We start from the raw sequence: 17,651 nt of genomic DNA on the forward strand, positions 1-17,651 counted from the left end.
CTTCTAAAGCTTCTGCCAGGCACTTTTAGACACATGTAGCCAAACACAAGGATGTGTGTGTTTCTTTTTTTATAAAATGGGATGGTAGTGTCTGTCCTGTCAGTATGCATCGTTCACTCTCATACTCTTTACCTCTGAGGGATGTTGTGCAGCAGGCATGTGGGGAATCACTGTGACCATGTTTCTAGTTCTTCACCTTTATGAACAAAGCTGCAGTGAATATCCTTGTACACATTTTACTGTATGCAGGTGTGTCATGATATTTCTGTGATAATTTCTTAGAAATGGAATCACTGCAACAAAAGACATGCCCACTAAATGTTGACAGCGGCTGCCCAGTTCCCCACATCGAGTGTGCCGTTCCACTGTACACATACTCACAACATAGGCATACACGCGTACACTGTGTACATACACCCACTAATCTCACGCCCACATTCCCCATGTTTTCACTGACAGTGGAAGTGACCCATCTTTTTCATTTTTGCCAATATGGGGAATGAAGAATGTCATCCCATTTGCAATAACTTAAATGTCCTCGATTCCTAGTAAAGTTGAAGGTCTTTTGGCCATCTTCATTTCTTTCTAGAATCATTCACTTCTCAGTTGGTTAATTTGAGTTTTTCTTACTGATGTGAAGGAGTTGTGTGATATTATAAATATCAATTTTTGATGCCCCGTGTATTGTAAATATTTTCCCAAGGTGTTGCATTTCTTGGAACTTTGTCTTATTTTGTCATACAGAAGTTTTAGTTTAGTTTATTTTCATGTAACAAAAGCTGCCCACTTTTTTCTCCCTTGTGGTTTTGCATCTCGTTTAGGAATTCTTTCTAGAGAACCAAGAATATGAGAAGACTCTCCTATATCCTCTTCTAGTATATTTTCATTGTTGTTTATACATTTTAAATTATTTATTTTAATTGTGGGAAAATTTATATAAAATGGATTTTATCATTTCAACCACTGTTAAGTGTATGGTTCAGTGACCTTAGATACATTCACCCAAGTTCATGATGGAGTGACTGTCTCCACCATTCATCTCCAGAAGTTTTTCATCTTGCAAAACTGAAACTCTCTATCCATCAGACAGTAAGCCCCCATCCCCATTCCCTGCAGCCCCTAGAAGCCACCATTCTACTTCCTGTCTCTGTGAATTTGGTTACTCGGGTTCTCCACATAAGTGGACTCATGCAGTGTTTGTCTTCTGCGCCTGGCTTCCATGTAGTATGAAGTCTTCAAGATTCATCCATGTTGTAGCATATTGCCAGAGTTTCTTCTCTTTTTAAGAGTCAGGAATCGTCCATCATAGATTTAATTTTATGTTCAGACTTTAACCCATAAGAGAATTTAATATTGTGTTTGGTTGGAAGTAGGTGACAGGTAAGTTTTTTTTTTTTATTTTTGAGTTGGTCATCTTTTAAACAACTCCTCTATCAAAACCCAAATTCCCATGAGGACCCAGGTCTGCTTGTAGACTGTTGTTCATTGATCCCTTTGTCTATATCTAGACAGGAATCACACTCCGGATTTTAGGCGAGTTTCTCTGTCTCCTAACAGCATGGCCATGCCCATTCTTTTTTTAAGACTTTCCCCAACCATTTTCAGGCATGTATTTTTTCAGAAGAACTTCAGAATTAGTCACATGGCCCAAAAATACTCTTTTAGGATTTTGATTGGAATAACATGAAGCTACCCACTAACTTGGGGTTGGTATCTCACAAAGGAGCCTGCTGGCCGTGAGCTCCTGGCACCTCTCCAAGCTGTCTGCTGCTGTCCTCTGCTGGGCTGTCCCAGGCCTCCACTCAGCAACCCTACCCAGCCTCTGATTCTGTCCTCTAGGAAGAACAAATTCCTCTGCATCCTTGGTTTAATTTCTTTCCTTCCCCAGATGATCTATAGATTTTAATAAGAATTTTGAGAACCAAAACCCAGAGTGGGTGTGTAGAATCTCCAGGCCCTGCAGTAGAAGCTGTGGGGAAAAACGATTTTGTCAGGAATGCTTTCTCTGCTCCTTGCCAACCACACCCCATAAGGCAGATGCTGAACTCATGTGTCACCCACCCTGGGTAGCCAGGTTCCCGCTGATACTCTTTTTTAAAAATATAGCTTTATTATTATAGATTATCATCAACTTCTTCATTTTTTTAAAATTTTTTTTAAAGATTTTTATTTATCTATTTGGTAGAGAGAGATCACAAGTAGGCAGAGAGGCAGGGGGAAGCAGGCTCCCCGCTGAGCAGAGAGCCCGATGTGGGGCTCGATCCCAGGACCCTGAGATCATGACCCGAGCCGAAGACAGAGGCTTAAACCACTGAGCCACCCAGGTGCCCCCAACCTCTTCATTTTAAATGTACAATTAAATGATTTTTAGTGAATGTACAGATTTGTGCAACCATTACCAAATCCAGTTTGGGAATATTTCTGCCACCCCCCAAAAGACCCCTCATGCCCATTTATGGTCCTGCTCTGGAATGTCACTTTACCCTGAGCACGACAGCATCAGGAGAAGCGCCGGGGGTGGGGTGGGGGCGTGGGAGTGAAAAGGTTCCCAAGTTGCTCTGCCTGGGAGTCCAGCAGCAGTGTCCCAACAACAGGTAGGACAGGCCTGTGACTTGCCAATCCACACCCTTTTACCCGGGGAGACCCGCTGGGGGTTGCTCCTGAGGACAGTGGCCATGCTGAGCCCCATCCTAACCCCTTCCAGGTGGATAAAGTTTGAAGAAAAGGTAGAGGAAGGAGGCGAACGCTGGAGCAAGCCGCATGTGTCTACACTGTCACTGCACAGCCTCTTCGAGCTGCGGACCTGCTTGCAGACGGGGACGGTCCTGCTGGATCTGGACAGCGGCTCCTTACCACAGATCATAGGTGAGGCAGGGATGGCTGGGGCCCCAGAAAGCCACGGCAGCCTCGTGCCTGTGATGGGTCTGTGTGATGCCTGCCCAATTTTGCAGAGACCAGGCTCTGGTCTGACACTCCCAGCACAGTGGCTCCAGGTCTGGGTCCCATGTAGAGCTCCAGGAGTGAAAATGCCATCCTCTGAGACGCCATCCTGCAAGGGAGCAAAAGAGAGAGGGGCTTCCTAGCGTTGTCAGAGATACCTATGGCCATGGCAACCTGTCTCTTGTCAGAGTAAATGGATCATCATTCATCTGCAGGGAATTAGCTCTCATTTAGCGGAGCAGTGAAGGGAGACAATAAGGCTGGCCTTATTGTCCCTAAAATGTTTTGTGAATTTTGTTCCACCCAAATTCGCCACAAGTGTTTTCCCCAAAATGCTTTCCTAAAAGGACTTCATGTTAGCACTAAACCATTGAACACAGAACTTCTGTGCTTCTTAGGGTACTTCATTGACTTTTCACCATAGCATTGATAGAGCGTAGAATTGTACACACACACACACACACACACACAGATGCACACACATGCATGTACCCAAAGGCCATGTACCCAAACCTGCCCGCGTTTCCATGGTTTGTGGCAAAGCAGGGACTAGTTCCACAGCTCCAGTCTCCTTTAGTTACTTTTAACCCACTGATAACAGACGAAACTTAAGACCCCACACACACCTGGTCCTTCTGTCCTACATGGACAAGATGTGTCTGCTCCCCACTTAGATGACGTCATTGAGAAGCAAATCGAGGATGGCCTCCTGCGGCCCGAGCTCCGGGACAGGGTCAGCTATGTCCTCCTGAGGAAACACCGTCACCAAACCAAGAAGCCCATCCACCGCTCCTTGGTCGACATTGGAAAGTCCGTCTCCTCCACCACCAGTGAGTCGGGCCATATGCTCGTGGGCGATGGGCATGTAGGGGCTGGTGTCAAGTCCCAGGGGCCGAGTGAGCCCACCTTGGTGGCTGGAGAGTCTTAGCAACGTGGAGGCTTTTGGACTTCATGATCCTGAAGAAATTCCGTGGTTCTGGGCTCCCTCAGTCTCCTTCTCTGGCAGGCCTGTACCTGCCGCCTACCCCATCCCTACCCCAATGTTGTCCCCACCAGCAGAACAGAACTAGTCCTAAGAAGAGAGCTGATTCTCAGCCTGGGCAGCACACGGCAATCACCTGGGGGTATGAAACCTGTCCCGGTGCCTCAGCCTCACCCTGAGAGCTGGATTCGGGTGGTCTGGGGTATGGCCTGGGAATAGGGAGTTCACAGAGCTCCCCAGGAGATTCTCTTGTATGGTTGGGATTGCAAAATGCTGGTAGAGATGGCCTGTGTGTAGAAAGAGCTTGAAAGCCTCCCAATGAACCCCCAGGAAGAGCCAAGAGCCTTGGCAGAAAATGAAGCAGTAGAATTTTCTGGGTTCATCTCAAGTGGGCCAGGGCTTGTAAATCTGGCAGCGGTGTCACCGTGATTGGCCAAGCCGGGGGCCGTTAGAGCAAGTGGCTTGTTCCAAGCACATGCCTCCAGCCTGCAACCCTCCACTCTTGATACTATACTCGAAATGCCAGAACAAAGTTGATGAGGTTGCTGAAGAAGGCACCTTGAGGAATCTCTTTAGATGAATGGTTTTATTTTATTTATTTATTTATTTTTTTAAAACAGGAAGTGTTTAGCCCATACTAATAACAGCAGGTGTGGAGTCAGCATTTCGCGTGTCCCAGGCACAGTTCTGAGTGTTCCACTTGTGTTAACTCGTGTCTTCTCCACAGTAACCCAATGGCTAGATACTGTTCCTATTATCCCCATTTTACGGAGGAGGAGCCTGAGACACTGAGAGGTTAAGTTATTTACCTAAGGTCACACAGCTAGTAAGTGGTGAAGTTGGGGCTAAACCCAACAGTCTACAACACCTGCTGCCTATTTAACAATTGTGTATCAATCTCACTCTCAAGAGTACGAGTATTTTCTCTATAATCTTGTTCAAACTATTAACTTCAAAAGAGAAACATAAAACAACCAACATAGGCCTTCTTCCTGAAAGGGGAAGAGATGTGTCTCAGGGCCCAGCTTTGCTTAGGTGGAACGACTGGAGATGTCAGCCATGCTGACAGCCAGGCTGCCGACGCCAGACCCCTCCTGTGCCTCCTCTCAGGTCGCAGCCCAGCCCGGAGCCCAGCAGCTGGCCCAAGCCTCCACCGCTCCACCGAGGACTTGAGGATACGGCAAAGTGCCAGTTACGGCCGGCTGTGTGAGTGTGTGCTCGGCTGCCATGCGAGCAGAGCCAGCTTCCATAGGCTTTCGAGGTGGGGGTGGGGGAACCTGTCCAGAATTCTCAGGACAGGCATCTGGAAGAAATCTAACCTTCACCCCCAAACCTGGGCTGTCCTTGGGGGTCTAACTTGCTACCCTAAGTGTCTAGGTGATTTCTCTGACAGGTGCAGCTCTAAATCATGTGCTGCCATGATCAGCACCTAGTCCTATGGTTCTAGGTGCTTTTGTCTTAGTCTGTAAATTTGTTCCCACCATCAGCCCTGTTTTTGGTAAGAAAAGGTCCTTGTCATGGAATTAGAAACAGGCCAGGGACTTTTCCCTGCCCCCACTGGATGACAGCCTTCTGCACCGTGACCGTGAGCCACAGGCAGTCATGGGCCCCCGTAGCCTGGGCTGAGTAAGGACGCTTGTGAGCTGTGCACTCACAGGGCCCTTCAGGCAGCTCATCAGGGGGCACACAGCTGAGCTGTGAAGCAAAGAAAAGAGAACCTGCAAAACAGAAAGAAAAAGGAGTGAGAAGAGTATGTTCCTTTAAGTACTTTTACTAAAAGGCCAAGATATGAACAAGTTATGTCAGCTGTGCCATGACCAGGCCCATGGAGTGATTTGGTGGGCAGTGTGGGTGGGGCTGGCCAAGGGCTGAGCTATAGTCTTTTCTCTCTGCTCCTGATGACCCCGGGTCCCCATCCTTCTGGCCTTGGTTATTACACAGAGGGACACCAGGAGGCAGCCGGCAGTGAATGGCTTTGGACGAGTCTTCCTCCCAGTTGTTCCCTGTGTCTGAGGTCCCCCTTGTGCCCAACACTGTGGTAAAGGAGGCCTGGAGGGAGGTTCTGTGTGCACACCATCCCTCCCTGGGCTGGCCCCTGGAAGGCTCAAAGAGGAGACACGCCTGAGTACTGGAGAATAAATGGGGTTTTCCAGGAGCAGGCGATGTGGTGGGGGGGGGAGAGGGGAGAAGGGTGTTCCAAACAAAGGAAACAAACAGCAGAAGGAAGACGCTGTGTAGGAGGCGGTTCACTTCATGAGGAGGGCAGGGCCTGAGGGCAAGAAGGTCAAACCGAAGAGGGACCACATGCCCTACAAAAGGAGCCTCTCTTATGAAGGTAATGGGGACCTCTGAGAAGCTTTAAGTAGAGGCACATCCCATGACCAGATTCTTTTTTTTTTTTTTAAGATTTTATTTATTTATTTGACAGACAGCACAAGTAGGCAGAGAGGCAGGCAGAGAGCCAGGAGGAAGCAGGCTCCCTGCTGAGCAGAGAGCCCGATGCGGGGCTCCATCCCAGGACCCTGGGATCATGACCTGAGCCGAAGGCAGAGGCTTAACCCACTGAGCCACCCAGGCACCTCCCAAGACCAGATTCTTATTTGAGAAAGAATAGACTAGAAAGGGACCAGATTGGAAGTGAGAGACTGTCAGAGAAAGAGTGGAAAGGGGAGGCTCAAGGTGGGATGTGAGGACCAGAAGAAGCAGGAGGCAAGGCAGGCCCCCAGGCTGGTGAATGGGAGGGAGGGAGGGGCACTGAACAGAAGAAGGTGCGGAATGGGAGTCATCTGCTGGAAGTCTGTGAGTTCTGTTTTCCAGGGTGTTGAGCTTAAGGGCCAGTTGGGGCTGCCCAGGGGATTGTGGGGCTCAGGAGAGAAGTGTGGGAGGGAGACCCAGTCTGGGCATCCTCAGCCCAGGGTGGGCGTGAAGCAATGAGGGTGGACACGATTGAACAAGGATGCAGGGGTGAAGCCTCTGCAGGGAGTGAAGGCAAAGCAAGGCCCCAAGCCTGGCAGGAGAGTATCCTGGATACAATTAAGAAGAAGGGAGCCAAGAGCGGACAGAGTTCTGGAAACCAGGGGATGCCACAGGCCACGAAAAGCCAAGAAATAACAGGCCTGAGAGTGCCCCTTGGATGTGGCTGCTGCTGGAAGTTGAGAGCTGACTTTCTCCTGCCTGGACGGGGGAAGGACCCACTGGGCAGTTCAGATCATTTGCCATCACTGCTCTTCCTACAGAGAGCCCCACTCTCCTTCCCCTGCCAGCCAAATCCCCGAGCAACTCTCGACACTCACACGGGTCATGGAGGACAGAGGTGAAAGTGGTCTTCTCTCCAACAAGTCTAAGCTCGGTGGCACCAGGAGTTTCAGCTGATAGTGTGTCTGTGTCCCCTCCCCTCCTTCGGGGCCTGGCACAGAGCAGACATCTCCATCTCTGCTCCAAGAGAGGGGGCGGAGGGGCAGGGAGCAGAGCGCAGCAGACTGAGGAGTGAGGAGGGAAAAGGAGAATGTGCAGTAGAAGGGAAGAAAGACAAGAAAAGGGAGCAGAGGCTAGCTTCAGGGGACTGAGGGGGTGAGGGGAGAGGGGGCCTTGCTTTGGTTGTGAAGCTGGGGGAAGCATGTATAGGGACCAAGAGAAAAGGACCTGCAAGAGCCTGACCCACCCCCCCCCTTTCTTCTCTCCTAGGTCACACCCAGAGCAGAAGCATGAATGATATTTCTCATACCCCAAACACAGACCAGGTAGTAAAGACCCTGCTCTTGGTTGCCATGAAGGTGCTGGGCAGGGAAGCCCAATGGGCAGAACTCCACTCCCATGAAGGAGTAGGAGTCCCCAGGAAGCACCTGGGTGGGGGCTCTGGGATGCCTTGTTGACTGGCCAGCCCATCAGTCGGGTACCAACCAAACCCTATATGCCAGGCACTAGCGGGAGTGGGGAACAAAGAAGCATGATCAGGTGAGGGCCCAGCCATCCCTGAGCTGGGGATTTGTTGGACAGAGGCCAGCACACAGAGTCTTACCTCCTTCAAGCCCCTGAGTGCCTTTAAGGATGGAGTGGAAATTTGGGCTGGCAGAGAAAAGCAGTGAGGCCTCCCTGTGGAGACAACAGGGCCAGTGCCCACTGGTGGGTCTTCTAGGCTGGGGGAGGATAACATTCATTCTTGTCTCCCACCAGCTTGCCTAAAACCCCCACGAGCAGATCAGAATCCTACAAACATGTTGAGTCCAAGTTCTAAGCCCCACAGCCCAGGCACCCTGTGACTATGCCCCTGGGGAAGCCTGGTGGGAGCCCTTTTCCACTGCAACCCCCACACATCTTGAAGGCAGCAGGATCATGGTCCCCTTGCCTGTGCCCCCAGGAAGAGGAAGAAAGGTGTTGAAGGAAGGAAACATGAAATTTGGTGAGACCCCCTCAGGAGCTTGAGTGACCTGCAGACCTTCAAGGCACCCCAAGTTTGGTGGAAGGCAAAACAAAGTCCCTTGTGTCAGAGTCCCCAGGGCCCTTTGGCTAAAGTAATAGGAAGAAGAGCATCAGTTAACATTTAAGGTCCACACACTGCACGCACTAGCCCATGCTGAGCTGTTGTGAGCATTGTGCAGCTGCTCTTACCATCTCCGCTCTACTGACAAGGACCCTGAGGCTTAAAGCAGTTAAATAATGTGCCCAAGTCCATGCCCTGAAAGGTTAACAGAACCGTGATTTGACCTAGGCAGTCTGATTCAAGAGCCCTTACTTTGGGAGCAACTTAGGAAGGAATATTCTGGAATGTTATTTAGAGGGAAAAACTACCACAGTCATGCACGCAGGTGGTGAAGCCATGATGAGAAAACATTGCCTGGTGAAAGTCTTTCAGAGACAAATTAAAGACTGTCCTTGGGGCATTTTCATTGTACATAGGACTCAGAGGAGTCCATGTTTTAACCCTAGGAATGAAGCCAGGCACATAGAGAGTGTAAATGAGTTTGGGACGAGGACCTGTCTCCAGTACCTCTTATATTGGACCCCACTCCTTCTGCCTATTTGACCTTCCTCCCCTGAACAGACACTAGCCCCTAGCATGTCAATGGTCTTAGCTGGAAAGTGTCAGAAGCTATGAGTTTTCTTGGGAGTTCCCCTGGGGGTGTCTTGGGGCCATGGAAGTCTCCCTCAGACTTGGAGGTGGGGTCCAGTGGCTCCTGTCAGCCAGGAAGCTGATGGCAAAGCATGTCTGCCCTGTTTGTCAGAATGGGCCTCATCCTTCCCACGGCCACCCAAGATGAAGGCAGACAGGGAGGGCTGTGTGCCCAGCATGGAAGAGCCAGCTGCCATCTACTTGGGCCTCAGAGGGCTTGGGGATGAGGCCTGATGTCCAGCAACCCTGGGTCTCTTGTCTGACCCCTCGGCTCACGCTTTAGTTCAGCAAAGTTCCCACCCATCAAGGAATGTCTTAGGGGTCAAGTCATCGCCTGTTGCTTCCAGGCTTGTTTGGTCCTGGGGTTAACCAATTTTGAGTCTCCTCGTTTGCAGAATAGGGCAAAATATTTGGTTATTTCGCTCTCCTGAGAAATGCTTGGAGAATTTTTTAAAGTCAGACCTTCACAGCAATCTGCAGGGGGTTGAGGGACCGAGAGCTGAAACCACTGATGAGAGTATCCATGGACATCTTGTTTCCCCCTCCCTGACCAGCTGAAAAACAAATTCATGAAGAAGATCCCTAAGGACTCAGAAGCCTCCAACGTGCTTGTGGGTGAGGTGGACTTCCTGGACCAGCCATTCATCGCCTTTGTGCGCCTTATCCAGTCAGCCATGTTGGGAGGAGTGACCGAGGTGCCTGTTCCCACCAGGTGAGGGTCACTGAAATCTGAGCCCCCATCCACCAGAGGGAAGCCAGCTGTCCATGCAGTTGGCACAAAGTACTGTTGGAGGCACCCCTAAAACACAGAAGGAAAATCAGGCAATTGCTGGGGAGGGAAATCTTCTGACTAGGAAAGAGTTTTAGACTTTATTTAAAATAATCATAAAAAGAAGGAGCTGAGACAGATACCGTTGGCTGGGCTTGGGCAGCAAGACCATGGGGACTGCAAGGGGGGCTGGTGGAAGTGAAGAAAAGATGTCTTTGCCGAGCAAATATGGGATTTAAAGGAGACAAGTGTGTGGTCAGTTCATGAGCTGAGAATGAATAATGTCCAGGGCCAGAGAATCCCTCTCTTCACCTGCTTCTATTTTTCCTTCTTGCTTTCTTCCACCTCCTCCCGCTTCATCTTTGCAGATTTCTGTTCATACTGCTCGGACCTTCTGGGAGAGCAAAATCCTACAATGAAATTGGCCGCGCCATTGCAACCCTTATGGTAGACGATGTAAGTGGTAATGAGAAACGCATACTGCTGACTGTCACGGCTCCTGCGTCAGGCACCGGGCCTCTGTTCACTTGCTTACCCCACAGGCACATTGGAGCACTCCTGTGTGCCAGGTTGTGTGGGGCGCTGAGGGCTATGAGAGTCAGGGGGCAGTCACTGCTCTTTAGGAGCACCAGTCAAGTGGGAGAGACAGACCTGTAATTCTGAAGGGAACCACATGCTAACTGTCTCGGTAGCCAGGTGAGGCTTCCTGCAGGAGAGGGCTTTATGCAAAGGATGAGCAGGAGTTAGGTCAACCCTGCACAAGCCTAAGAGGCAGGCATTCCAGATAAAGGGAACAGGAGCCAAAGCTTGGAAATGGAGAAGCTGGATAAAAGTGGTTCAACTTAGGCTCAGTGTAAGGTTTTCAAGAGCAGGAGATGAGCCAGAGATGACATGGAGCCTGGAGGCACAGCATGGAGCTCTCTCTGTCCCAGGAGTGATGGGGAACCTAGAAGACATTCAATGCAGGCACAAGCTCTACATCAGAAAGAACACTCTGGAGGCAGCCTGGAAAGATGCAGCCTGACCCTCCAAGGATGAGGGGCTAGGAAGTTAAAATCAGATCTAAAATAGCTGAGCTTCTGGGACTGGGCTCTAACAGGCTTTTGAATGAGCTTGTTCCATGCAAAACTGAAAGCAGAAAGGTTAAGTCATTCAGCCAAAGCCCTACAGCTAGGCCACGGAGACCTGGCCTTCAGGCCTTCCCTCAAGGCCCGCTGCTCCCTATTGTGCAGAATTTCACCTGCAGGACTCTGTCCTTCCCTAAAGACAGAGAGTGAGCTGGAGGGAACAAATGTTCAGAGGGGTTTTCTCCAATGCTGTATGTTATGTGCTCCCTGGAGGTGGCTAAGAGGCAGCCCTCAGCGAGATGGCCCCTTCCTCTTCCCTTGCCAGCTCTTCAGTGACGTGGCCTATAAAGCCCGGAATCGGGACGATCTGATAGCAGGGATTGATGAGTTTCTGGATGAGGTCATCGTCCTTCCCCCTGGAGAATGGGACCCAAATATCCGAATTGAGCCCCCCAAGAAGGTGCCCTCTGCTGATAAGAGGTGTGTATGTGGATGGAGGGGTGGTGAGGGATGTTGGGCTTCAAAGGGAGTTCGGAGTCTGTCCACGGCTTTTGTGGTCAGCATAGACAGGTTTATGCTATTTCTTCTCCTGGTGTCATTTTATTTCTTAAAAAAAAAAAAAAAAAAAAAAAAAGCAAGCAATATGTTGCATGTGAACATCCATAACTTCTGGGTGACCCGTGTGTGGGTACTGTGAGATCATTTTCTGCATTTGTCTCTGTCTTTTAAGATAGTTCATGTTTTTTGTTGGAGAGGTAAGACGTGTTCTCAGAACAGCTCTAGAGGGCCTAAGCTCGTGCCAGGATTGGGAGCCCCACCGTTCCATGACCCCCTTATTCCTTACAGGAAATCTGTGTTCTCGCTTATGGAGCTAGGCCAGATGAACGGCTCTGCAGGGGGAGGCGGCGGGGCGGCTGCGGGAGGCAGCGGCGGAGGCGGTGGCGGCGGCGGCGGGGCCGGCGGAGGGAGCAACGGGGACGATGGAGAGATGCCAGCCGTGCACGAAATCGGAGAAGAGCTTATCTGGACGGGAAGGTGCCCACCCCAGGCCTGACAGTGACACTAGCCAACCTCTAGGCTTGCCTCCTCACCCAGCCGCGGGAACCTTCCCCACCGCTGCGTGCAGCGCCCCCTCGCGGCCACGGGGTTTGGCCACTGCACTCTTTTCCTCCCCACGCGCTCAAAACCCCTCCGGATCTGGCGACAGGGTTTCCGCAGGAGAAGGGAAGTGGGGCCCAGCACAGGAGTGGAGGCACCCGAACTTTTCTCTGGACTCTGTTCCTGTATGAGTCTTCTAGGGCTGTCCTAACAGAGTGTCACATTCTAGGTGGCTTAAGCAACAGAAGCTTCCGGTCTCGGTTCTGCAGGGTAGAAGTTCCAAATTGAGGCATGGGCAAGGCACGCTCCCTCTGAGACTCTGGGAGACAACTTCCTTCCCTCTCCCCAGCTTCTGGTGGTGGCCTCCGATCCTCAGTGTCCTTGACTTGTGGCGGTGTGGTTCCGGTCTCTGCGTCTGACCTCACTTGGTCTTCTCCCTGTTCTTCCTGGGGCATTTTCCTCTTCTTTTGAGGACAGCAGTCATAATGGATTAGGGCCCACTGCCATGACCTCATCTTAACCTGATTACATCAGCAAAGACCCAATTTCCCTAGAAGGTCACATCCACAGGTACTGGGGTTAGGATTTCAATGTGTCTTTGGTGGGGGGGTGACACAATTTAATCCATAACAGTACCATTTGAATTTTTCTTTTTTCTTTCTTTAAAAGAGAGAGAGAGAAGAATTGGGCTGGGTTTCCTTGCTGACTCTTAGAATAATTCAGGTTGCTCTGAATTTAGGGAAGGACATGGCCCTGCAAAGCAATGCGTGAATTATGACTTTGAGAATAGAGTCATGTTTTATATGTCTTTGGCTCTATCCCAGCCAGTGGTTCCAAATTGGGGGTAACTTTGCCTATACCCTCATCCTCCCCCAGGAGACATTTGGCAATGTCTGGAGACATTTTTGTTTTCCGCAACGAGAAGGGGGATGCTGCTGGCATCTAGTGGGCGGAGGCCAGAGATGCTGCTTGGCCTGCTATGAGGCACAGGACAGCCCCACGACCAAGGATTACCCAGACGGACATGCCAATAGTACCAAGGCTGAGAAACCTGCCTCCATGCCAAGCATTGCATTAGGAGCTGTGGGGGAATAGTAGGCCCAATAAACACTGTTGTTAAACTCAAATTCCCCACTTGATTGTTCTGGAGAATACAGAAACCAGTTATAAATTCAAGAATTTGCCCTTGATGAATCTGGGATGTTGTTTTCTCCTAAAGTTGGACACACCTATGTTTACCAAGCACAGTCAGGGGCCGTGAAGATGAGCAGGGACATCCCTGAGGAGGACAGCCAGGACTTCTGTGGACCCTACGATTTCCATTCCCCATGGAATGCTAGGTCTACTCCAGAACATGTCCCCAGCAGGCCTCCCCTCTCTCCCATCCAGGCTGTCCATGACCACCTTTCCAGTGGGGATGATACTGACCACAATCTTTTCTGTCCTGCAAAAATCCTTCCCTGCCATTTCATGTTCTGGTAGGAAGGTCTCTGTTCCCATCCACCTCTAGTCAAGTTCCCTTCCTTGCCCCAGACTCTGCAGGCTCCTGTAAATAGCCCTGCCCCTGCCTGGTGTTTTGGGGAAAAAGCAGCCCCTGGGCCTGTCTTGAGCAGGTTCTTCGGTGGCCTGTGTCTGGATATCAAGAGGAAGCTGCCCTGGTTCCCAAGTGACTTCTACGACGGCTTCCACATCCAGTCCATCTCTGCCATCCTATTCATCTACCTCGGCTGCATCACCAATGCAATCACCTTTGGTGGGCTCCTGGGGGATGCCACTGACAATTATCAGGTGTGTGTGAGCCTAGGACCCTAGTGCAAACCTTCATAAAACTGCTGCCACCAGGTGGCGGTAAGGAGCCACCTGGTGGCTCCATAATCCCAAAACTAAGGCTTGGGTTTCAGCCACCCTGGGTTTGGACCATCATTTTTAGTAATTCTTTACCCTTAAAAAAAAAAAAAAAAAAAAAAAGCCAGTAGTATTAAAATACCTAAAGCTAAATCATGTTACTAAAGTCCAAATGTAAGGATGACATAAACAGATCAAACTTTTTTAATGTTTATTATCTGTTAAGTAGTGTTAATTGCACTCTATTCTTTTTTAATTTTTATTGTTGAAGTATAGTTGACATGCAATGTTATATTAGTTTTCAGGTATACCACATAGTGAATTTGGGGAGGAAAGGGAAAAATGAAAGATGAACACTGTGGCCTGAGCCCTTGGCTGGGTTCTAGGCTATGCTTAGAGGTCCCTTCTCCTGCCTCCGTTGAGCCTTATACTCCTCATGCCCCCAGGGAGTGATGGAGAGCTTCCTGGGCACTGCCATGGCTGGCTCCTTGTTCTGCCTCTTCTCGGGACAACCTCTCATCATCCTCAGCAGCACAGGGCCCATCCTCATCTTTGAGAAGCTCCTCTTCGACTTCAGCAAGTAGGTGCCCTTGGTAGCCCCCGGAGCCTGCTATCACACCTGGGGCACTATACCAAAGCCAGGACAGGGGAATAGGCCCAAAAGGGAGGCAAAGGTGAGGAGGTACCAAAGCTGCCTTTATCACCCTGTGGGAGGGACTGCCATGTGGTCCCCCCTGACTCCCTCCAGCTACCTGCCTTTAGCCATCCTAGAGCATTTTAGCATAACTGATAGGGAGACCTCAAGGCAAGACAAGAGGAGACCATTCTCACTGTTTGTAAACAATTATAACTGGAAGTCAGTGTGAGCTGGAGGTCCAAAGGCTATGTATGCCCTGAACCAGGCAGCTCCTGTCACCACTCTGGGCTCAGATGCTTCATATACAACATGAGGCCATTCAGAGGCCTCCCCTGATTCCGTCACTTTGATATTCTCTGTTTTTCTTTCATCCTGGGTGTTTGTTACCAAATGTGTAAGAATTGAGATGTCTTAGCACCTTCCTGCAACCCCCACGAGATTCTTTCCCAGAATTTGCAAAGACCCTACCCAGGAATTGTCCCTGTCCCTAGTCCTCTCACAGTTCCCAGGAGGGCATCTGTGCCACAGCGGGGACAGATGAGCCACTAAGAGTGAGTCTGGGGAACCAAGCACGTCCAAGAGCCCTGGGCTCGAGGCCCCTTCCTTCCCTCTCTCTTCCAGAGGCAATGGTCTGGACTACATGGAGTTCCGCCTCTGGATTGGCCTCCACTCAGCCATCCAGTGCCTTATCCTGGTGGCCACAGACGCCAGCTTTATCATCAAGTATATCACCCGCTTCACTGAAGAGGGCTTCTCCACCCTCATCAGCTTCATCTTCATCTATGATGCCATCAAGAAAATGATTGGTGCCTTCAAGTACTACCCCATCAACATGGACTTTAAGCCTGACTCCATCACCACCTACAAATGCGAGTGTGTCGCCCCTGACACAGGTGACCGGTAATCCCAGATGTGCCCCGAGCCCCCACCCACTCACTCTCTCCCCACCACAGCTCTCTATTCAAATGTAGGAGATACCACCCTGAGAGATATCAGCCCCTTTGGGTGGTAGCAAGTGACCTGAACACTACCTGGATGTCCATCTGCCAAGGGTGATGCAAAAACAATTCCTGGGGTGCCCGGGGGCTCAGTGAGTTAAGCGCAGACTCTTGATTTTGGCTGAGGTCGTATCTCAGGGTCATAAGATCAAGCTGCAGGTCAGGCTCTATGCTGAGCATGGAACCTGCTTAAGATTCTCTCTCCCCCTCTCCCTCTGCTCCCCCAGCATCCCCACTAGCTTGCTCTCTCAAAAAAAAAAAAAAAAATTCTGCACTGGGTGGGAGGTTGAATCAACCAACTGGTCAACCTGGTAATACTCAGTGCCATTCCTGTGGAATTTCTTACTGACCAAAGAAGTGTCATCTGTTTAGTTAGGGCTTCCTATAGTCTCAACCACTGGCTTCCCTTCACAGTCCCAGTCATGCCCTCAGAGCCTTCAGTGGACTGTGCCTGGGGTAGCCAGGATGCTGCAGAGCCAGGACGCCAGTAGATACATAGATCTAGAAATAGAGATCCATATATCTCTGAGCACCACCAAGCTGGACTCACAGAGAGCAAACTGAGGTCCAGAGACCACCTAAGGTCACATTGAACCTCAGTTTCCCTAGCTATGAAGGAGTGCTAACAATGCTGGCCCTGCCGGTCTCATGAACTCTTGTGAGGCTTTCAAATCTATGCCCAGATCAGAATGGAGTTTGACACAAGTAGATTTCATGTTGTTTAGCACTCTAACGCATGTTATTGATAAAAGATTGATCATAAGTCAATCAAAAATATTTACCGTGCCATCACTGTGCACCCAGCTTTAGACTAGGCCTCATGGGGAGGAAGATATTCTGACCTCAGAGAGTATAGTTTTAATTATATCCTCTCTCCCTCTTTCACTGCACTAGTTTTGTAAAGAAATCTAGACTTAAATTTTTTCTATCATTAATTTAGAGTTATTTCATTAAAATCTAAAAATACGTGAAGCTAACGTTTGTTTCAAGCCAGAACATGTTGCTTGCCCAGGGGTGGAGGAGATCCTACCTGCAGGCCCTTTTCATTCTGTCCTGGAGTGAATCTCTCCTCTGTGGCGTGGGCCCCATAAGGGCACTCCCATTTGCTGCTTGTGCCCATTGGATGGTGGCTTCGTTGCACTGACTGAACACAAATGTTCCCACAAACATGGCTTTTGGAAGTACATGGCCTTGATCTCTTTTAGAAACAGTCCTAATTCTGGGATCCTATGTAGCACTTTGGTCATTCTGAGAATCATCTGTCCACAGGAGAAACCAAACATAGACATGTTCTAAGAACAGGGGACGTAGGAGCATATAAGGTTGGAATTGATGGCCATAAGAAAATCTACTTGCCTCCAAATAGCGCCTTCTCTGGCCTTGCCCAGTTGCCTGATGTCACCTCATGATTCTGGGTCAGTCTATTGCCATGGCTCTCAAAGTGTGGTCGCCAGAAGCAGCCTTAACACCTCTGGGAACTTGTTAGAAATACAAATTCTTGGGCCTCACCCCGAACCTGCTAATCAGAAACTCTGGGGTAGGGCCAGCTGTATAGTAAGAAACCTTTCAGGTGATTCTGATGCATGCCTAAGTTTGAGAAACATTTCTCCATTGAACTATTAATTAGTGATACATAGCCATTATTAGCCACTAACCCTGGTAAGATTAGATTTTCAGTTTCTTCACCAAGAGTAAAGGAACTGAAATCAGGACAATTTAGTTTTGATTAGATGATTAGAATATGAAAGGAAAGTTCTCAACAACAGGAGTTGGGCAAGGGGGGAACTAAGTGCGGAGTGTTTCTTTCCCAGTCTGTGGGCCGCTTACTTACAAAATGTTCCACGTTCCCAGCTTTACTGCAAAGCCCCATCTGGGCAAGGCACCCTCTCAGTCTTCCCCACTCTTCATCCTAAGAGCTCGTTGTGCGGGGGCGCTCTTTTTAAAATTAATCTTGTTTCCATTGTAACTGGTTTGTATTCTATTTATGGATGCTGCACACACTGACTTGGCTGCTTTCAATCCCAAGTGAGTACCACTTTGTAAACACTAGCGTTTAAAAATATTTGATACTTGGACCCTTTCTGGAATTTTCCATGTTCTATTTTATCCTTCTTCATCTCGAAGTGACTTTCAGATAAACCCTACCCAATATAAGAAATGGCTAAGCCGAAGCACAAGACATTATAGGAGTGTCTGGTCTGACAA

At 49.5% G+C, this 17,651-nt stretch overlaps 1 protein-coding gene across 8 annotated transcripts in view; it reads left to right on the forward strand.

Annotated features, from left to right (window-relative positions):
• The window catches only part of SLC4A5 (solute carrier family 4 member 5), a 108,896-nt gene that overhangs the window by 61,940 nt on the left and 29,305 nt on the right, over positions 1 to 17,651 (forward strand). For all 8 annotated transcript variants that reach the window (XM_082743936.1, XM_082743935.1, XM_082743941.1 and 5 more), the window contains 11 exons: positions 2,705 to 2,865; positions 3,615 to 3,770; positions 5,033 to 5,128; positions 7,607 to 7,662; positions 9,587 to 9,744; positions 10,170 to 10,257; positions 11,194 to 11,348; positions 11,715 to 11,903; positions 13,580 to 13,754; positions 14,258 to 14,391; positions 15,070 to 15,341. In XM_082743936.1, coding sequence (XP_082600062.1) covers positions 2,705 to 2,865; positions 3,615 to 3,770; positions 5,033 to 5,128; positions 7,607 to 7,662; positions 9,587 to 9,744; positions 10,170 to 10,257; positions 11,194 to 11,348; positions 11,715 to 11,903; positions 13,580 to 13,754; positions 14,258 to 14,391; positions 15,070 to 15,341 — 1,640 coding nt within the window. The remainder of the gene's footprint in view (positions 1 to 2,704; positions 2,866 to 3,614; positions 3,771 to 5,032; positions 5,129 to 7,606; positions 7,663 to 9,586; positions 9,745 to 10,169; positions 10,258 to 11,193; positions 11,349 to 11,714; positions 11,904 to 13,579; positions 13,755 to 14,257; positions 14,392 to 15,069; positions 15,342 to 17,651) is intronic.

Source organism: Mustela nivalis (assembly GCF_964662115.1).
Source record: "Mustela nivalis genome assembly, chromosome: 8".
Taxonomy (NCBI): domain Eukaryota; kingdom Metazoa; phylum Chordata; class Mammalia; order Carnivora; family Mustelidae; genus Mustela; species Mustela nivalis.